Source organism: Mobula hypostoma, chromosome 20 (genome assembly GCF_963921235.1).
Source record: "Mobula hypostoma chromosome 20, sMobHyp1.1, whole genome shotgun sequence".
NCBI lineage: Eukaryota > Metazoa > Chordata > Chondrichthyes > Myliobatiformes > Myliobatidae > Mobula > Mobula hypostoma.
The window spans coordinates 58,461,208-58,477,349 of NC_086116.1; the positions used below are offsets into that span (position 1 = coordinate 58,461,208).

The 16,142-nt window shown below is 40.7% G+C and overlaps 1 protein-coding gene across 1 annotated transcript in view; it reads left to right on the forward strand.

Moving 5' to 3' along the window:
- The window catches only part of LOC134359256 (carboxypeptidase A1-like), a 47,922-nt gene extending 31,788 nt beyond the window's left edge, over positions 1-16,134 (forward strand). The window contains exons 6-11 of the mRNA XM_063072219.1: positions 7,492-7,593; positions 8,657-8,767; positions 9,828-9,918; positions 12,348-12,547; positions 14,792-14,876; positions 15,889-16,134. Coding sequence (XP_062928289.1) covers positions 7,492-7,593; positions 8,657-8,767; positions 9,828-9,918; positions 12,348-12,547; positions 14,792-14,876; positions 15,889-16,076 — 777 coding nt within the window. The 3' untranslated portion in view covers positions 16,077-16,134. The remainder of the gene's footprint in view (positions 1-7,491; positions 7,594-8,656; positions 8,768-9,827; positions 9,919-12,347; positions 12,548-14,791; positions 14,877-15,888) is intronic.
- The last annotated feature ends 8 nt before the right edge of the window (positions 16,135-16,142 follow it).

The window sequence follows — 16,142 nt, forward strand, 5'->3', positions numbered from 1 at the left end:
AGAAAAGTAGGTGGATATGAGTCCATGCTCAGATCAGCCATGATCTTATTAAGTGGTGGAGCAGGATCAACGGACCAGATGGCCGACTCCTGCTCCTATTTCTTACATTCTTATGTTCTTGTGCTCCTCCACCAATCTTTGTAATACTTGCAAACTTGGCAGCAAAGCCATCTATTCCATCATCTAAATCATTGATATACAGCATAAAAAAAGTGGTCCAAACACCAGTCCCTGCAGAACACCACTGATCACTGGCAGCTAACCAGTGAAAGATCCTCTTATTCTCACTCACTGCCTCTACCAATCAACCAATGCTCTAAAATGCCAGTAACTTTCTTGTAATACCATGGGCTCTTAACTTGGTAAGCAGCATCATGTATGGCACCTTGTCAAAGACCTTCTGAAAGTCCAAATACACAACATCCACTGCATCCCCTTTATCTATCCTACATGCAGTCTCCTCAAAGAATTCCAACAGCTTTGTCAGGCAAGATTTTCCCTTAAGGAAACCATGCTGACTTTGTCCTGTCTTGTCCTGTGTTTCCAAGTACTCCACAACCTCATCTTTAACAACAGACTCCAACATCTTCCCAATTATTGAGGTCAGGCTAACTGGTCTATAACTTCCTTTCTGCTGCCTTCCTCCCTTCTTAAAGAATGGAATTTTCCAATTTGCAATTTTCCAGTCCTTTGGCACCATGCCAAAGTCCAGTGATTTTTGAAAGATCATTATTAATGCTTCCACAATCTCTACTGCTACCTCTTTCAGAACCCTACAGTGCAGTTCATCTGATCCAGGTGACTTATGTACTTTTAGGTCTTTCAGCTTTTTGAGCACCTTCTCTCTTGTAACAGTAACTGCACCCACTTCTCTTCCTTCACACACTACAACATCTGGCACACTGCTAGTGTCTTCCACAGTGAAGACTGATGCAAAATAATTATTTAGTTCATCTGCCATATCTTTGACTCCGTTATTATTTCTTGCGGTCCTACATCCACTCTCCTTTCTCTTTTATTTTTTACATACTTGAAAAAACTTTCATTGCCCACTTTGATATTGTTTGCTAGCTTGCTTCCATATTTCGTCTTTTCCATCCTAATGATTCTCTTACTTGCTCTCTATAGGTTTTTAAAAGCTTCCCAATCGTCTATCTTCCTGCCAATTTTTGCTTTGTTTTATGCCCTCTGTTTTGTTTTTACATCAGCTTTGACTTCCCTTGTCAACTACAGTTGTACTATTTTGCCATTTGAGTATTTCTTTGTTTTTGGAATACATTCATCTTGCACCTTCCTCATTTTCCCCAGAAACACACGCCATTGCTGCTCTGCTGTCATTCCTGCCAGCAGCTCCTTCCAATTTACTTTGGCCATCTCCTCTCTCATACCGCTGTAATTTATGGTCTTATAGTCTTATATATGACCCTGCTCTGCTGGGGAAGAAGCTGACAGCGATGCAGGTGGATACTTTCCTGGTGTCATGGATTCTTGATTACCTGACTGGCAGACCACAGTACGTGTGCTTGCAACACTGTGTGTCTGACAGAGTGATCAGCAGCACTGGGGCTCCACAGGGGACTGTCTTGTCTCCCTTTCTCTTCACCATTTACACCTCGGACTTCAACTACTGCACAGAGTCTTGTTAACTTCAGAAGTTTTCTGATGACTCTGCCATAGTTGGATGCATCAGAAAGGGAGATGAGGCTGAGTACAGGAAACTTTGTCACATGGTGTGAGCAGAATTATCTGCAGCTTAATGTGAAAAAGACTAAGGAGCTGGTGGTAGACCTGAGGAGAGCTAAGGTGCCGGTGACCCCTGTTTCCATCCAGGGGGTCAGTGTGGACATAATGGAGGATTACAAATACCTGGGAATACGAATTGACAATAAATGGGACTGGTCAAAGAACACTGAAGCTGTCTACTAGAAGGGTCAGAGCCGTCTCTATTTCCTGAGGAGACTGAGGTCCTTTAACATCTGTCAGACGATGCTGGGGATGTTCTATGAGTCTGTGGTGGCCAGTGCGATCATGTTTGCTGTTGTGTGCTGGGGCAGCAGGCTGAGGGTAGCAGACACCAACAGAATCAACAAATTCATTCGTAAGGCCAGTGATGTTGTGGAAATGGAACTGGACTCTCTGACGGTGGTGTCTGAAAAGAGGATGCTGTCCAAGTTGCATGCCATCTTGGACAATGTCTCCCATCCACTACATAATGTACTGGGTGGGCACAGGAGTACATTCAGCCAGAGACTCATTCCACCGAGATGCAGCACAGAGCATCATAGGAAGTCAATCCTGCCTGTGGCCATCGAACTTTGCAACTCCTCCCTTGGAGGGTCAGACACCCTGAGCCAATAGGCTTGTCCTGGACTTATTTCCTGGCATAATTTACATATTACTATTTAATTATTTATGGTTTTATTACTATCTAATTATTTATGGTGCAACTGTAATGAAAACCAATTTCCCCCGGGATCAATAAAGTATGACTATGACTATGACTATATTGGCTAATTTTCTTTACTCCACTGAAATACTGCTACGTCAGACTTTATTTTCTCCCTGTCAAATTTCAAGTTGAACTCAATCATATTGTGATCACTGGCTCCTAAGGGTTTTTTTTTAACCTTAAGCCCCCTAATCGCCTCCAGTTCAATACATAACACCCAATCCAGTATAACTGGCCCCCTAGCAAGCTCAATGACAAACTACTCTAAAAAGTGATATAGGCATTCAAAGCAAGGTTTTCACCCAATATGCCACACGGCATGGACAGGAATAACAACAACACTGGCAAATACCCTTCTGAGCTGTCTGATGCCACTGACAGACTGAAGAGGAGAAACTGGACCTTAAATTGGACCCTTATCAAGGGTATAAATCAGATGCAACGAAGTCTAAAAAGGCCTTGCCAAACTTGAAGGTACATTGAAATCACTTTGTCTGATTTTGGATCAAGAAATTTATTCAGTATCCCATGAAAAATACCTTAGAAACATAATGTCCTTAGTATCTGCTTTATTGGAATTTGAACTAGGTCTCTTTTGCTTGAGTTCTGATAAATTCTACAGTTACTAGAATTGCCGGCCAGTGGTTTAGTAGAATCAGCACTGGACTCTGAGATCAGTGGTCCTGAGTTCAAACCCAGCCAGGTCCCAACTTGGGCAGCAGCAGTATCTGTGCAAAAGAAAGGCCTGGCAGCCTTCCGTATCCTGTCACAAAAACCGTATGGACAACTACACTACCCATAGGGTGGCTGTGAGTCGACAGCCACTCGACAGCACTCAACAACCACAACCTCCAAAGGTAGGTTGACCAAAGATTGCAGAGACCATTGTCCCTGATTTGGGTTCATTTCAGATCTTGATACCAGACCTAAAAACTAGCTCATAGGAATATTGAGCGTATTTATCCATACCAAAATGCTAAATAGCCAGGCTTGTGATGTTGCAAGAAGTGATAATGCAGTAGTTATTCTGGGGATGTCAGTGGGGCATTTTCAACTTAAACTGAGAAGATATTGGAAATGATGTGTACTCGTAAACATTACACAGGGAGTGTAATGTGTAATGTAATACGTAATATAACAACTTAATGTGCACTGTTACCATGGTAACCTACTGGTATAAACTTCCTGAATTTACTTTTCATCTCAAGGTGAATTACTTCATTAAATTCCAACTGGTACTCTACAGTTGAACACGCCACTGTTTTCAATGTATACCAATTCCATACCAGGCTCATTCACCAGCTTGGAGTATTTGATAAATAGCACACACCTTTCACAACATCGCTTTTCAACAGTTAATCTAACTCACTTGAAAAAGTTACCTTTGAACTTTTTCCATGACGTTTTCAGACAGTGCATTTCAGATCATATCACACTGAAACAAAAACTCATCTCCTGCAACTCCCGCTTTTTCTTATTTGTATATTTCTTTTTTTAAAAGTGATAAAATAACACAAGAAATAGGTGCAGTGAGAGACCACTTAGTCCTTTGGCACTGTTCTGCCGTTCATGAAAATCATAGCTAATCTGCTTTTACACTGTTTTCCTGCACTCTCTCCACATTGGATAGCGAGGTCAGCTGAGAAGATCTCTCTTCCCACCGTTACAGACATTTACACCACACACTGCTTCCGCAAAGCAAACAGCATTATGAAGGACCCCATGCACCCCTCATACAAACTCTTCTCCCTCCTGCCATCTGGCAAAAGGCACCGAAGTATTCGGGCTCTCACGACCAGACTATGTAATAGTTTCTTTCCCCCAAGCCATCAGACTCCTCAATACCCAGAACCTGGACTGACACCAAGCTACTGCCCTCTACTGTGCCTATTGTCTTGTTTATTATTTATTGTAATGCCTGCACTGTTTTGTGCACTTTATGCAGTCCTGGGTAGGTCTGTAGTCTACTGTAGTTTTTGTGTTGTTTTTCGTAGTTCAGTGTAGTTTTGTATTGTTTCATGTAGCACCATGGTCCTGAAAAATGTTGTCTCATTTTTACTGTGTACTGTACCAGCAGTTATGGTTGAAATGACAGTAAAAAGTGACTTGACTTGACTTGATCCCCTGATTCCTCTAATAGCCACAAATCTCTGGTTTAAACAAACTCAGTGACCGGAGAATTGCAAAAGTTCACTGTTCCCTGCAGGAGGAAATGGATCTTAATCTTGGTTTTAAATTCCATCCCTCCTGCTCTGAGATTGGGACCTTTGTGGACTCCCTCACAAGGGGAAACGTCCTCCCTCCCTCTGCTTTTTGAAACTCTAGTGAATAGATGCCAAGTCTATTTAGTCATTCACAGTAGAGTGAATATGCCATCCTTGGAACCAATCTAGTAAATCATCACTGAGCTCCCTCTGTGGCAAATAGTTGAGAGGACAATTATGCAACTATACACAATATTCCAAGTGAATCTCATGAAGGTCAATGTATATTTGCAATAGAATCATTACTTCTGCGTTCAATACTGCTTGCCTATCTAATTGCATGTTTAATTTCAGTAACTTGTGAACAAGAATGTCTGGATGTCTTCCAACACCAATAGTACCTAATCTCCTGTCATTAAAACAATCCTCAGAATTTCTTTCTGTGCTGCAAAGTGAATCATTTCCCACAAATTGCATCTTCTGTGTTCTTGCCCAACTCCCCCAAAGCAGTTTTGCATTGTGCTCTGCCCATTTCTCACAGTCTCATCCTGTTTTATATCATCAGCAGATTTGGATACACAGTACTTGGTCCCATCAGGCAAGTCATTGACGTAGGTCATGAATAAGGTGGTAGGATGGTTAAGGAGGTATATGGAGTGTTAGTTGGGGATTGAGTTCTAGAGCCGTGAGGTAATGTTGCAGTTCTACAAAACCCTGGTTAGACCACATTTGGATTATTGTGTTTGGTTCTGGTCACTCATTATAGGAAGGATGTGGAAGGCTCAGAGGAGATCTATCTGGATTAGAGAACATTTCCAATATGTAAAGTTGAGGAAGCTAGGACTTTTCTCTTTAGACTGAAGGAGGATGAGACAAGGCTTGACCGAAGTGTATACGATGATAAGAGACATTGTGAGAGTGGACATCCAGCACCCTTTCCCCAGATTGGCAATGGCTAATCTGAGAGGACATACTTCTAATGCGATTGGAGGTAAGTGTGGCAGTGCATGTCAGAGGTGGGCTTTTCTACACAGAGAATGCTGAATGCGTGAAAGCTGCTGTCAAGGTTGGTAGAAGGTGCAGATACATTACACAGATTTAAGTGACTTTTATATAGTGTGACGAGAATACACATAAAATTAAGATGTTTGCTGGCCTGGGCTAGCATCAGTGGCATCAGCAGTTGGTCTGCCACCTGCCCTCAGGGGAAGGAGAGATAAGGAACAATGGAGCAGCGTCTGGAGATGTGTAATGAAGGGATGTGGGAGAGAGAGCTGTCTGGAGCGGCTCCCCCCTTTGAACTTTGAACTGTTTGAAGTGATGGACAGGCGATACCCCAGCAGGGGGATAAAAAGGGACCAGTTCGCTAAGGCGACACACACGCCACCCGAGGTAACGAGACCCTGGAAGCGGTGCGCCTCTCACGAGTGGGTAAGAAGTACCAGACAACGACCAGGGTGGAAAGGTACGATCAGCGGGAACCCGGTGTGTGTCCGCCCTTGCCTGGGTGCCGGGTTCACAGCAGAGGATCGACCGCATCTGGAGGAGGGGTCACAGTCGGTGACCTCAGGTGACATCACCAAGGACCCGCCCAAAATCGCCGGTCTGTGAGTGAAGCCGTGCTGAATGATCAGTTGTTCCTGTTCTATCTCTCTCTTCCCCCACGTTGTCCATCGCCATGGCAGCGATTACTGCGAACTGAACTACTAACTGGACTAAACTTTGAGTCACTTTTAAATTTGGTCATTTACCCCTAGACAACGATAGAGCTTGATTGATGCTGTTATCTTAATTCTGTGCACATGTGTGTTTATCATCGCTGAACTGTTGCATTTATTATCCTTTCGATTACTGTGTTGCTTGTTTCTTTAATAAAACTTTCTTAGTTCTAGTACTCCAGACTCCAACTGAGTGATCCATTTCTGCTGGTTTGGCAACCCAGTTACGGGGTACGTAACAATAGACACTTTGATGAAAGAAGATGGATGGATATGCAAGAAGCAGGGTTAGATGGTCTGAGAGTAGGTTAAGAGGACGGCTCAGTATCAAGGGTCGAAAGGCCTAGACTGTGCTATACCGTTCTGTTCTCTGTTCTATATTGAAAGGTCTAGATAGGGCGGATGTGGAGAGGGTGTTTCCAACAGTGAGAGAGTCTATGATCAGAGGGCACAGCCTCATAACAGAGACAAGTAGGAATTTCTTTGGCCAGAGGATGGTGAATCTATGGACTTCGTTACAACTGATGGCTGTGAAGGCCAAGTCTTTGTTTATATTTAAAGTGGAGGTTGATAGCTTTTTGATTAGTGATGGGGACAAGGCAGGAGAATGGGGTTGAACAGGAAATTAAACCAGCCATAATCCATTGGAAGAGCAGACTGAATGGGTCAAATAGCCTAATTCAGTTCGTATGTCTTACGGTCTTATTGTTCTATGAATAACGAAAGCCCAGGCACTGATCCCTGAAGTACACAAGTCTTCACAACTTGCCACATGACAAGGATCTGTTTATTCCCACTCTCGCTTTCTGTCTGACAACCAATTCTCAATCAGCATTTTAGTCCCAATGCCACATGCTCAAACCTTGCTGATCTGTGTGGCATCTTATCAAAACTGAATTGAAAACCCACATACACTTCACCAACTGGTTGCTCCGCAATTTTTCTACAGGCCATGGTACTGGAGATCTCCAGCAGATTATTCACTTATTTCAGTTGTGCCTTGCTCTAGTCAAATGGTCAGATATACTGTACTAAAATTTACTGACTCTATCTATTTTAAACGTGATATCCACCATTAGCCAAATCTTTGTGACGATGTCAATCACCTCTCTTTGTACAGTTCAGCACTGGTGGGACTAACCGACCAGCTATTTGGGTGAATTGTGGAATCCATGCCCGCGAGTGGATTTCTCCAGCTACCGGCCTCTGGTTTGCCAATAAGGTATGGTGTAGATGAATAATGCTAAGGCCTCTGTTTGACAGTTCTCACAAGATTATACTGTGTTGTTGTTTTACTTCTGTACAAAGTAAATACCCAACAAAATGAGTCAAGTAGGGGATAGAAGTAAAATAGAGAAAGCAGGATTCTGGGCTCTAAATACCATCGCTCGTGTATATCACTGAGGCACCCTGACATGGCAGTGCCAGATATTTGCATCTCTTTCATCTCACTGCTATTTGATCCATATCCTGCTGCACACCAGCATGAATTCTTGTTTGACATCACCATAATCCTCATCAAAACTGCACTGGGAACCCAACTAACATAATGCACCTGCCTAAACTCATTCTCAAACTGTTCACATTCCTAATGGACAGTTTTGAGGGTAATCTTAATAGAAGGTGTGGTAGGCAGTGCAAATTGCTGGAAAATGCTTGTGGGAAAACCAAGCTGTTGTAATGTGAACATATCACCTGCAGAGACACTGAAGCTAATGGATAAGAAGCATTTTATTTAACAAAATTAAACATTCTTCGCAGAAGAGACATGTTCAACCCAATATTAGATGGCATTTTATATGCTAAAGATCACAGGACAATTCTGTAGTTACAACATATCTACAATGCTTCCTTTGAATTACATACAATTTTCACACAAAATGAAAGTTATTCAGCATTGTCTGGTTTTCAATTAACTGGTGTCTACAGCACCAAGGAACTATTGTCCAGGGTTGCATTTTAATTTTAATCTACAATCCATGTTCAGGTCTAAAGATTGATTGCTGAAGTTAATATTTTGCTCTGCAACATAACTCCGGGATATGCCCTAACACAGGTGAGCGCAGGAAGAGGATTTGGTGTGATTTACCCTCACAGTTGAATAACCTCCTCTCTCTCACGCTGTAAGCTCTAATACAAAGATTAGGAATGGCAAAAGAAGAAAACCTGCAGGAAAAATAGTGCATTACAGGAGGAATGGGGTGAATTTAGAGAGAACCGTGAGTGTGGAAATATCTCAACACTCAATAATAGAGTTTTTTGTTTGTTTGTTTGCATTGATCAAGGTTGCCAATGATTATGGCAGTGATGCCTCTTTGACTTCTCTCCTCAACACAATGGACCTCTACCTGGAGCTTGTTACAAACCCTGATGGTTTCCATTTTACCCACACTAATGTAAGTACAATGAACAAGGAACACAAAAACGACTATGGCAGATGCTAGAAATTTGTAATTTAAAAAAATATGTAAAATAATGTAAATGCCCATCATAGGGAAATAGAGATAATGTTTATCTCACAACACAGAGAAGTCCCGGTGTTGAAATACAAACCCTTTGGAAGCAATAATGTTAGAGCTTTGTTAGTGTTTGTTACCCTATTTCTCCCTGCCTGGTTGCCATCTCCGGCTGAACCAGATTGTTTTAGTCTTGCATGCAATGCATTACAGAACTTCCAATCCCATGAAATCCACCCATGTTCACTTCCTCAGTATTCTCTGTTTCAGACTCTCCTTCAGTTACTGAACCCTCTTCATGCCTTGGGCATCTCCAAATCCAGTTACTCCAAGGCTCCTATTCCCAGCCTTTCCAGATAAATGGAATGTTAGGGACCGAATGTGGTTGACCCAGTAATTCTGGCCTCCTGAGGAACTGTAGACTTTTTCGCAGATGGGATATGAGGACTCAGGGAAGAGGTGTTATTTGGTAGTGCACTTGCACTCTTTCCACTTTGTTGTTGGACTTCCAATGCATGGACCTGAAGTTCTCAGCACTATCCAAAGCTACCTCTTCTAATTTTGAGTAGGCATGGGCCAGTGTTTCCTAGGGGTCATCTTCTGTTAACAGGTCAACAATGATGTCGACTACTAAGGCTTAAAAAGCTGGGGGAAAGTGAGTGGGAAAAGAAGAGTAAAAATGGAAACAAATCACAACTTTGTCAACCAAAACTATTACAAAAATTAGTGGAATAAGTTACCAGGCAAACAGCAAAATTGAAGGGTAAGACTGTTGTTTTACTAACTAAGGTGAGATACACAGTCTATAGAGTGGGATACCGGTACTAGTAAGACAAAGTGGATCAGGAGAAAGTAATTGAATCAGACAATAGCCTTGGCCCTGAGAAGTGATTGGGGAAAAATCTGTAAAATGCTAATGAATTTCTGAGGATTAATAGATATGGTGGAAAGATTTCTATTTTAGAGGCAGGTTCTAGTGATGTAAATTTTTTTTTAACAGAACCGTTTGTGGCGTAAAACTAGGTCAAGGTATTCTGGGAATACTTGTATTGGAGTTGACCCAAACAGGAATTTTGATGCCAATTTTGGAGGTAAGATTACGTGGTATATCCTGATGTAGAATCTACATTATGAAACTGCAAATCCAGGATAATCCAAAATAAAGTAGCTAGATTTCATTGCATCTATATTCTTTCTGCAGGTGTTCAGTATATCACAGAATTGAAAGAATTACAGGGAAATTGTATAATGTGTAACAACCAGCCTACTCTGCCTCATTTTGAGTTAATTCATGGTGTGCAGATCAAGGACTGTGAGTGTAAGAAACCAGTTCTGTGCAACCTAAATTCCATGGAGGGAAATAGCAGTTACACCCCTTAACAAAGACCTGACCAGGCCAAAGCTCATTGTTTCAAGTCAAACAAAAAATGATATAGAGGCTGCAATAATAATTTTCAAATTCTAATGGAGATTTATTTGTAATTTAGTAAAATTCAATTCTGTGATCAAATGAGAGTGTTCAGCTCAGACTTGAATATGATGGAGGTATATAAGCAACAAGCAAGTGAGCAAAAAGGTTTAAGGACAGAATGAACCTAGTAGCTTATTATCAATATGTAAACCCAAAACAACACCACACCACACAAAACCATTTACCATGGTCTGGTACGTTGTCGCTACCAAGCTTTTATTGAAGGAATGGTTATTGATTCTTGTCCCAAAACTGGTAAAGGTCGTGAGGTGGGATAAGATGTGCACCTGTAGCTCATGGATGTTCGTGACCCTGGAGAATTGTTCCAGACGTAATTTTGGCACAGACCACTGACAGATGAAGCCAGCACTGTGCCATCCGTGACTCTTGGTCTTAAACGTTATTTGCCTTGGACTTCTGCCTAAATATTACAAATTTTAAAAAGCAGAAGTTGGAGAATATGTACAGCATGTCTACGATTTTCATGTTCAATAAAATAACATACCCAAACCCATCCAAATGAAACTATATTATGCCAGCAGCAAGAAAAACTCAAGTTAAACCAGAGAGTCATGGAGGGAATGGTTTATTCAGAATGCTGAAAGGGTATGGGAGAGGAGAATGTGTCAGGTGGAGGTGACAGGATGCAGGATGAACAATTTACTTTGGTGACTAGTGGGGTGGAATTTGAGGACTGGGGAATCCAAGGTGTGAGGGAGGAGAGAGAGTGAAAGCAGAAGTGTGGGAAATGAGACAAACATCCTTGACCAGGATGGAAGTTAAGCCAAGCTTATGGAAAAGTACTTGTCACTTGATGGAATGGAATGCTTACAGGATGATGGGTGAGAGGTTTAGATGGATAAATACTTTATTGATCCCAAAGGAAATTACAGAGTCACAGTAGCATTACAAGTGCAGAGATATACACATATACAAATATTAGAAGAGAAATAAGAAAGAATAAAAAATAGGTTGCCTCAAACAGTCTAATGGGAAGGGGTCATCACTTCCCCGGCTGTAGGCTGACTCATTATAGAGCCTAATGGCCGAGGGTAAGAATGACCTCATATAGTGCTGTTTGGAACAGCACAGTTGTATGGTAACAGTATTTGATATTCAATAATAGTGGTTGATAATAGTGGTATTTTGATAATAAATTTACTTTGAACTTTGATAACTGTGAGACTTCGTGCTTGCAATGATATTGGTCCTAAAACTATAACCCAAGACTGGAGATAGAGAAAGTGAAAAAGGCAAGACTCAGATATTGGTGATGTGAAACTGAAAATGATAGCAATTGACAGCAAAGGTGATGACGTTTTGATTTCAATCTGAGTGCAGGAAACCACATCAACATAGCTATTAAAAACATTAATGACTATAAACTAATTTTGTTACCGCAAGCTAAAAGTTCTAAAGGCTGTTGTACAGAGCATGGTTGTGATAGAAGTAATTGCCTGTCAGTTTCCAAAGTAACTCTGTTAAATGGCCTCCCATGGTAAAACAAGCAGCCTACGTTCTTCAGAGACATTGGTGTCTTAATATAGTGGAGCCACTTTTTTGCATTTTAAAGAACCACTTTGTAACTTATCATGGTTCTGATTAAATGAAATCAGACTGATGTGTTCACTAAATCACATTATAACTATTTCTGCCCATGTAATACAAATAGTGTTCCCTAATCAATCAATGTTATGGAGACAGGTATTATATCAAGACTACCTATTTTTTTTTTACTTCCTCACTTATCCTATACAATAACAAGGTTTTACTAGCCACCTCAGTCCACACTACCTTACTATAATTCATAGTTCCTTTTTCTTGCTTCTCCACTATCACAGACACTTCCATCGTCGCACATCTTTACATTTTAAACAACCTCTTCCTAACATATTATGGTTCTGATGAAAGGAAATCAATCTGAAATGTTAATTGCTTCTTTATGCTTGTTTTGTGTTTCCAACATTTTCTGTTTTTATGTTAAATCTCATATATCTGACATTTTATTTTTGCTTTTTGAAAAGCATAACTGTTTGTTTTAATTAACAGGATCTGGAGCCAGTGGATTTCCTTGCTCATCCACGTATTATGGGCCATTTGTCAATTCTGAAAAGGAAGTCAAAGCCATTGTTGACTTTGTCAAAAACCATGGAAATTTCAAAGTCTTCATTGATGTTCATAGCTATTCCCAGCTTTTACTATTGCCTTATGGTTACACCACAGTGAAACCAAAGGACCACGACGAGCTGGTAAGTAAGTCATGGTTTGTTCTATAGAAGCAGCACACTTCTTGGCCCCAGGTGACGCTGGTGGCTATCTACAGTGCTCCATGTGCCTTTGGTTAATTAATGTTGACATTTAGTTCTATACGGGTTCTATATGGGTGACGTGCCTTTTTATGGACAGACAAATATTAAATTGCATATAAAATAGATGGTAATGAAACTTTGTACCACACAGCTGAGTGACATTCAATTGATATTCACTAACTTAATGTACAAATAATCAAATGAACAATTAATGATGATAGACCCTGTTACACATTAAGAAGTGCTTGAATGATTGAAAATCACTGTAAAAGGAAGAATTTTTTTTAATGGTGATGTATTAGATAGGAATAATTGTGAAGCTAATAATGAAATGTGGTAAATGTGTTTGCAAATAGGCTTCCCTCATTTAATTACTTTGAAGTGTAACAAAAATAGTTAGTTCAAGTTCAAGTTTATTGTCATTCAGCCATATACATCTCTCTCTTTCTCAGGCTATCCATCCCATAGGATGATGCACGCTGTTCCTTTCAGTTTGAAGGGAACAGTGTGTGGGTGAGTGGATTTTAGGTGAGCAGGGGATTGCACAGGTCCAGACCCACCCTCTCGACATCCCCTCCCGGATCCAGCAGCATGGTGGGGTCCAAGACGGCCAGGGGAAGTTCTGTTGCCGTAATTGGCCAGACCAAGCTTTGATGCAAGGGATGCCCTTTCCGTGCTTCACGGCATGTGTTTGCTAGATGGCCATTGACCCTACGAGAGGGTTCATCCACCCTTTGACAGGTCTTGTTTTTCGTCCTGCAGGATGTCTAGCCACCCCCCTCACCAGGCAAGCCGACCACCCAACCATGCGACAGGTAGTACTGGGTTACATGGTACCAGTAGCACTCAGACGAGTGACCTGACCTGAACATGTACACCACATATATGAACATGTATGAACATATATATACACACATATACAAGTATACCACCAAACGAAAGAACATTTCTCTGGACAGGGTACACGACATAAAACTCAAACATAACACAAAGTAATATTACCACAAATAAATTCACATATAATAAGGTGCACTTACAACACAAGTTAAAAAGTAAATAGCATAACACTACTAGCACTTCATATGTGATGAGGCTTGGGTGGGTGCAGGGAATTCAGTAGTTTCAAGGCCTGGGGGAGAAAGCTGTTTCTCATCCTAACAGTCCTTGTTCTAATGCTACAGTACCTCATGCCTGATGGTAGTGGGTCAAAGAGATTGTTGGACAGATGGGAGGGATTATTGACAATGCTAAATTCTCTCGGTGTTAATTAGGAAATAGACTCACTAGGACAGTTCAGGATCCACTAGATATAACATGTTCAAAGTACATTGATTACCAAAGTATGTATACTATATATAACCTTGAGATTCGTCTTCTTACAAGCAGCTACAAAACAAAGTAATCCAATAGAATCAATTAAAAAAAGACTAACACACACCCAATGTGTGAAAAAAACAATTCATGCAAACAATAAAAAGTAAACAAGTAACACTCAGAACTTAAGTTCACAGACAATGACTCCATAGTCACCAAGCCAGTTCATTGCTGCAGTCTGCCCAAGAGCTCGTTATTTGCAGGCCACAGCCTCAGTTCAGTTGAGACAAGTAAACTTCATGGAGCAGCAAGCTGAACACCAGACTGTCCCTTACCTCCAGCCTGATGCCCTGACCTTTTCAATCTGGCCCTGCGCTTAAATTGACCAAACATCAGCTCGTTCTTTGCTTTCAGGCCTGGGCCCTGCTGTCTCTATTCGGCCTGTACCTGCTGTGTTGCTGCAACCATAATGCAAGACTCCAGTTCACAGAATGATCTTGAACACCACAAATATGCTAGGTCATTGTCATCACAATGACCAAAAAACAGTCAATTTTATGATATCACTAATGCCTTGTGATCAGAGAATAATCTTCCCAATCAGCCAACTACAAGAGTTAATTAATTCCACTGAAAAGTTATGAATGAGAGCAAAAAAATGTATCATAATTTACTATTTGGAGAAATGTATCATAATTTACTATTTGGATAGTTCATTAATGTTATTGAGGATACATGTTAGAGGTAGTTAATTGGAATTTTGTTTCATCCAAAGAGAGATTGGGAGTAATAGTAATTGTGTACCAACATGTGTTGCATGTTCACTTGCATGTCCTGTTTAAATAGCAAAAGTTCTATTTGATTCTGCAGATGGCTCTTAGCAAGATATCCACAAATTCTTTGGCATCACTGTATGGCACCCAGTATAGATATGGACCCACTATCACAACAATCTGTAAGTATATGTTGGCAGACAAGAATGAATGTAATCAAATTTAGGAAGTTTGAATCTATTGTGGCCTTTATATAAGATTTCTTAATAGTGGTTTTCAGTCTTTTTCATTTGTGCCAACTTGGCAGCAGCAGTACAGTGCAAAACGTAAAATTTGTTGTAAGTTACAATAAATAGTACACAAGATGAGTAACGAGGCTGGGTTCCTGGGTTGATGGACCGTTCAGAAATCAGGTGGTGGAGGGGAAGAAGCTCCTTTACAAAGTCATGAATATATACTGGCATTGACTATAGAACTAGTTCTTACTTGTGCACATTGTACTGAAATAATTAAAAAACATAAATGCACTCACCATTCACAATGCATTCCCATTCTATTTCACATGACACGGAAAGTGGCAACTCTGTCTCTCAAGTGTTAAAGGAAACCTATTCTTTTTAACATGTCTTAGACGGGGGATGGTGGGGGGGGAGGGCGGATAAATGAAGAACAGATGCTGCAAATCATGAACACAAACAAAATGCTGGAAGAACTCAGTAAGGCAGGCAGCATCTATGGAGAGGTACACTACCTACATTTTGTGTGTGCTCCTGGAAAAAAATGAGTCATGATTAGTTCCTGACTCCTATTTTAGATAGCTTTCTGCAAAAGGGCATCCATAAAAGCATCCAAGGTTATCAATTACTAAGAGAGGTTAATCGCATTATACCATCCTAAAACCATTATTTTTAAGAAAGCATACAAGACCAACCCAAGTTTTCCTCCAATTCCAACATACCACCAGCATTCCATCTGAAGCCCCCACCTCCTCGCCATATTTACTTTTAGGAAAATACTGGACTTTATCAATTCTTCTGTTCCACACCAAGACATTTGAACAATGATAACCGGATATCAAAAACATAAACCAGTATCCTGGTCATACAGGCATATACGTCACAATACTAACAGTTCTGTTAGAACAATTTTCAGTCATGTGATATTTAAATACAAGTACTTTTTTTTCTCCATTAGATCAAACCAGTGGTTCCTCCATTGACTGGGCCTATGATTATGGTATCAAGTACGCTTTCTGCTTTGAGTTGCGTGACACTGGTCGTCATGGTTTCCTTTTACCAGCCAATCAGATTCTTCCAACAGCTGAAGAAACCTATCTGGCATTGATGGACATTTTCAAATATGCCAGTCAACATCCCTATTAAATACAAATATTGCAACACCAAGGCTCTCATGCATCAAAATTAATTTTGTCCTACTGAATAAAAATA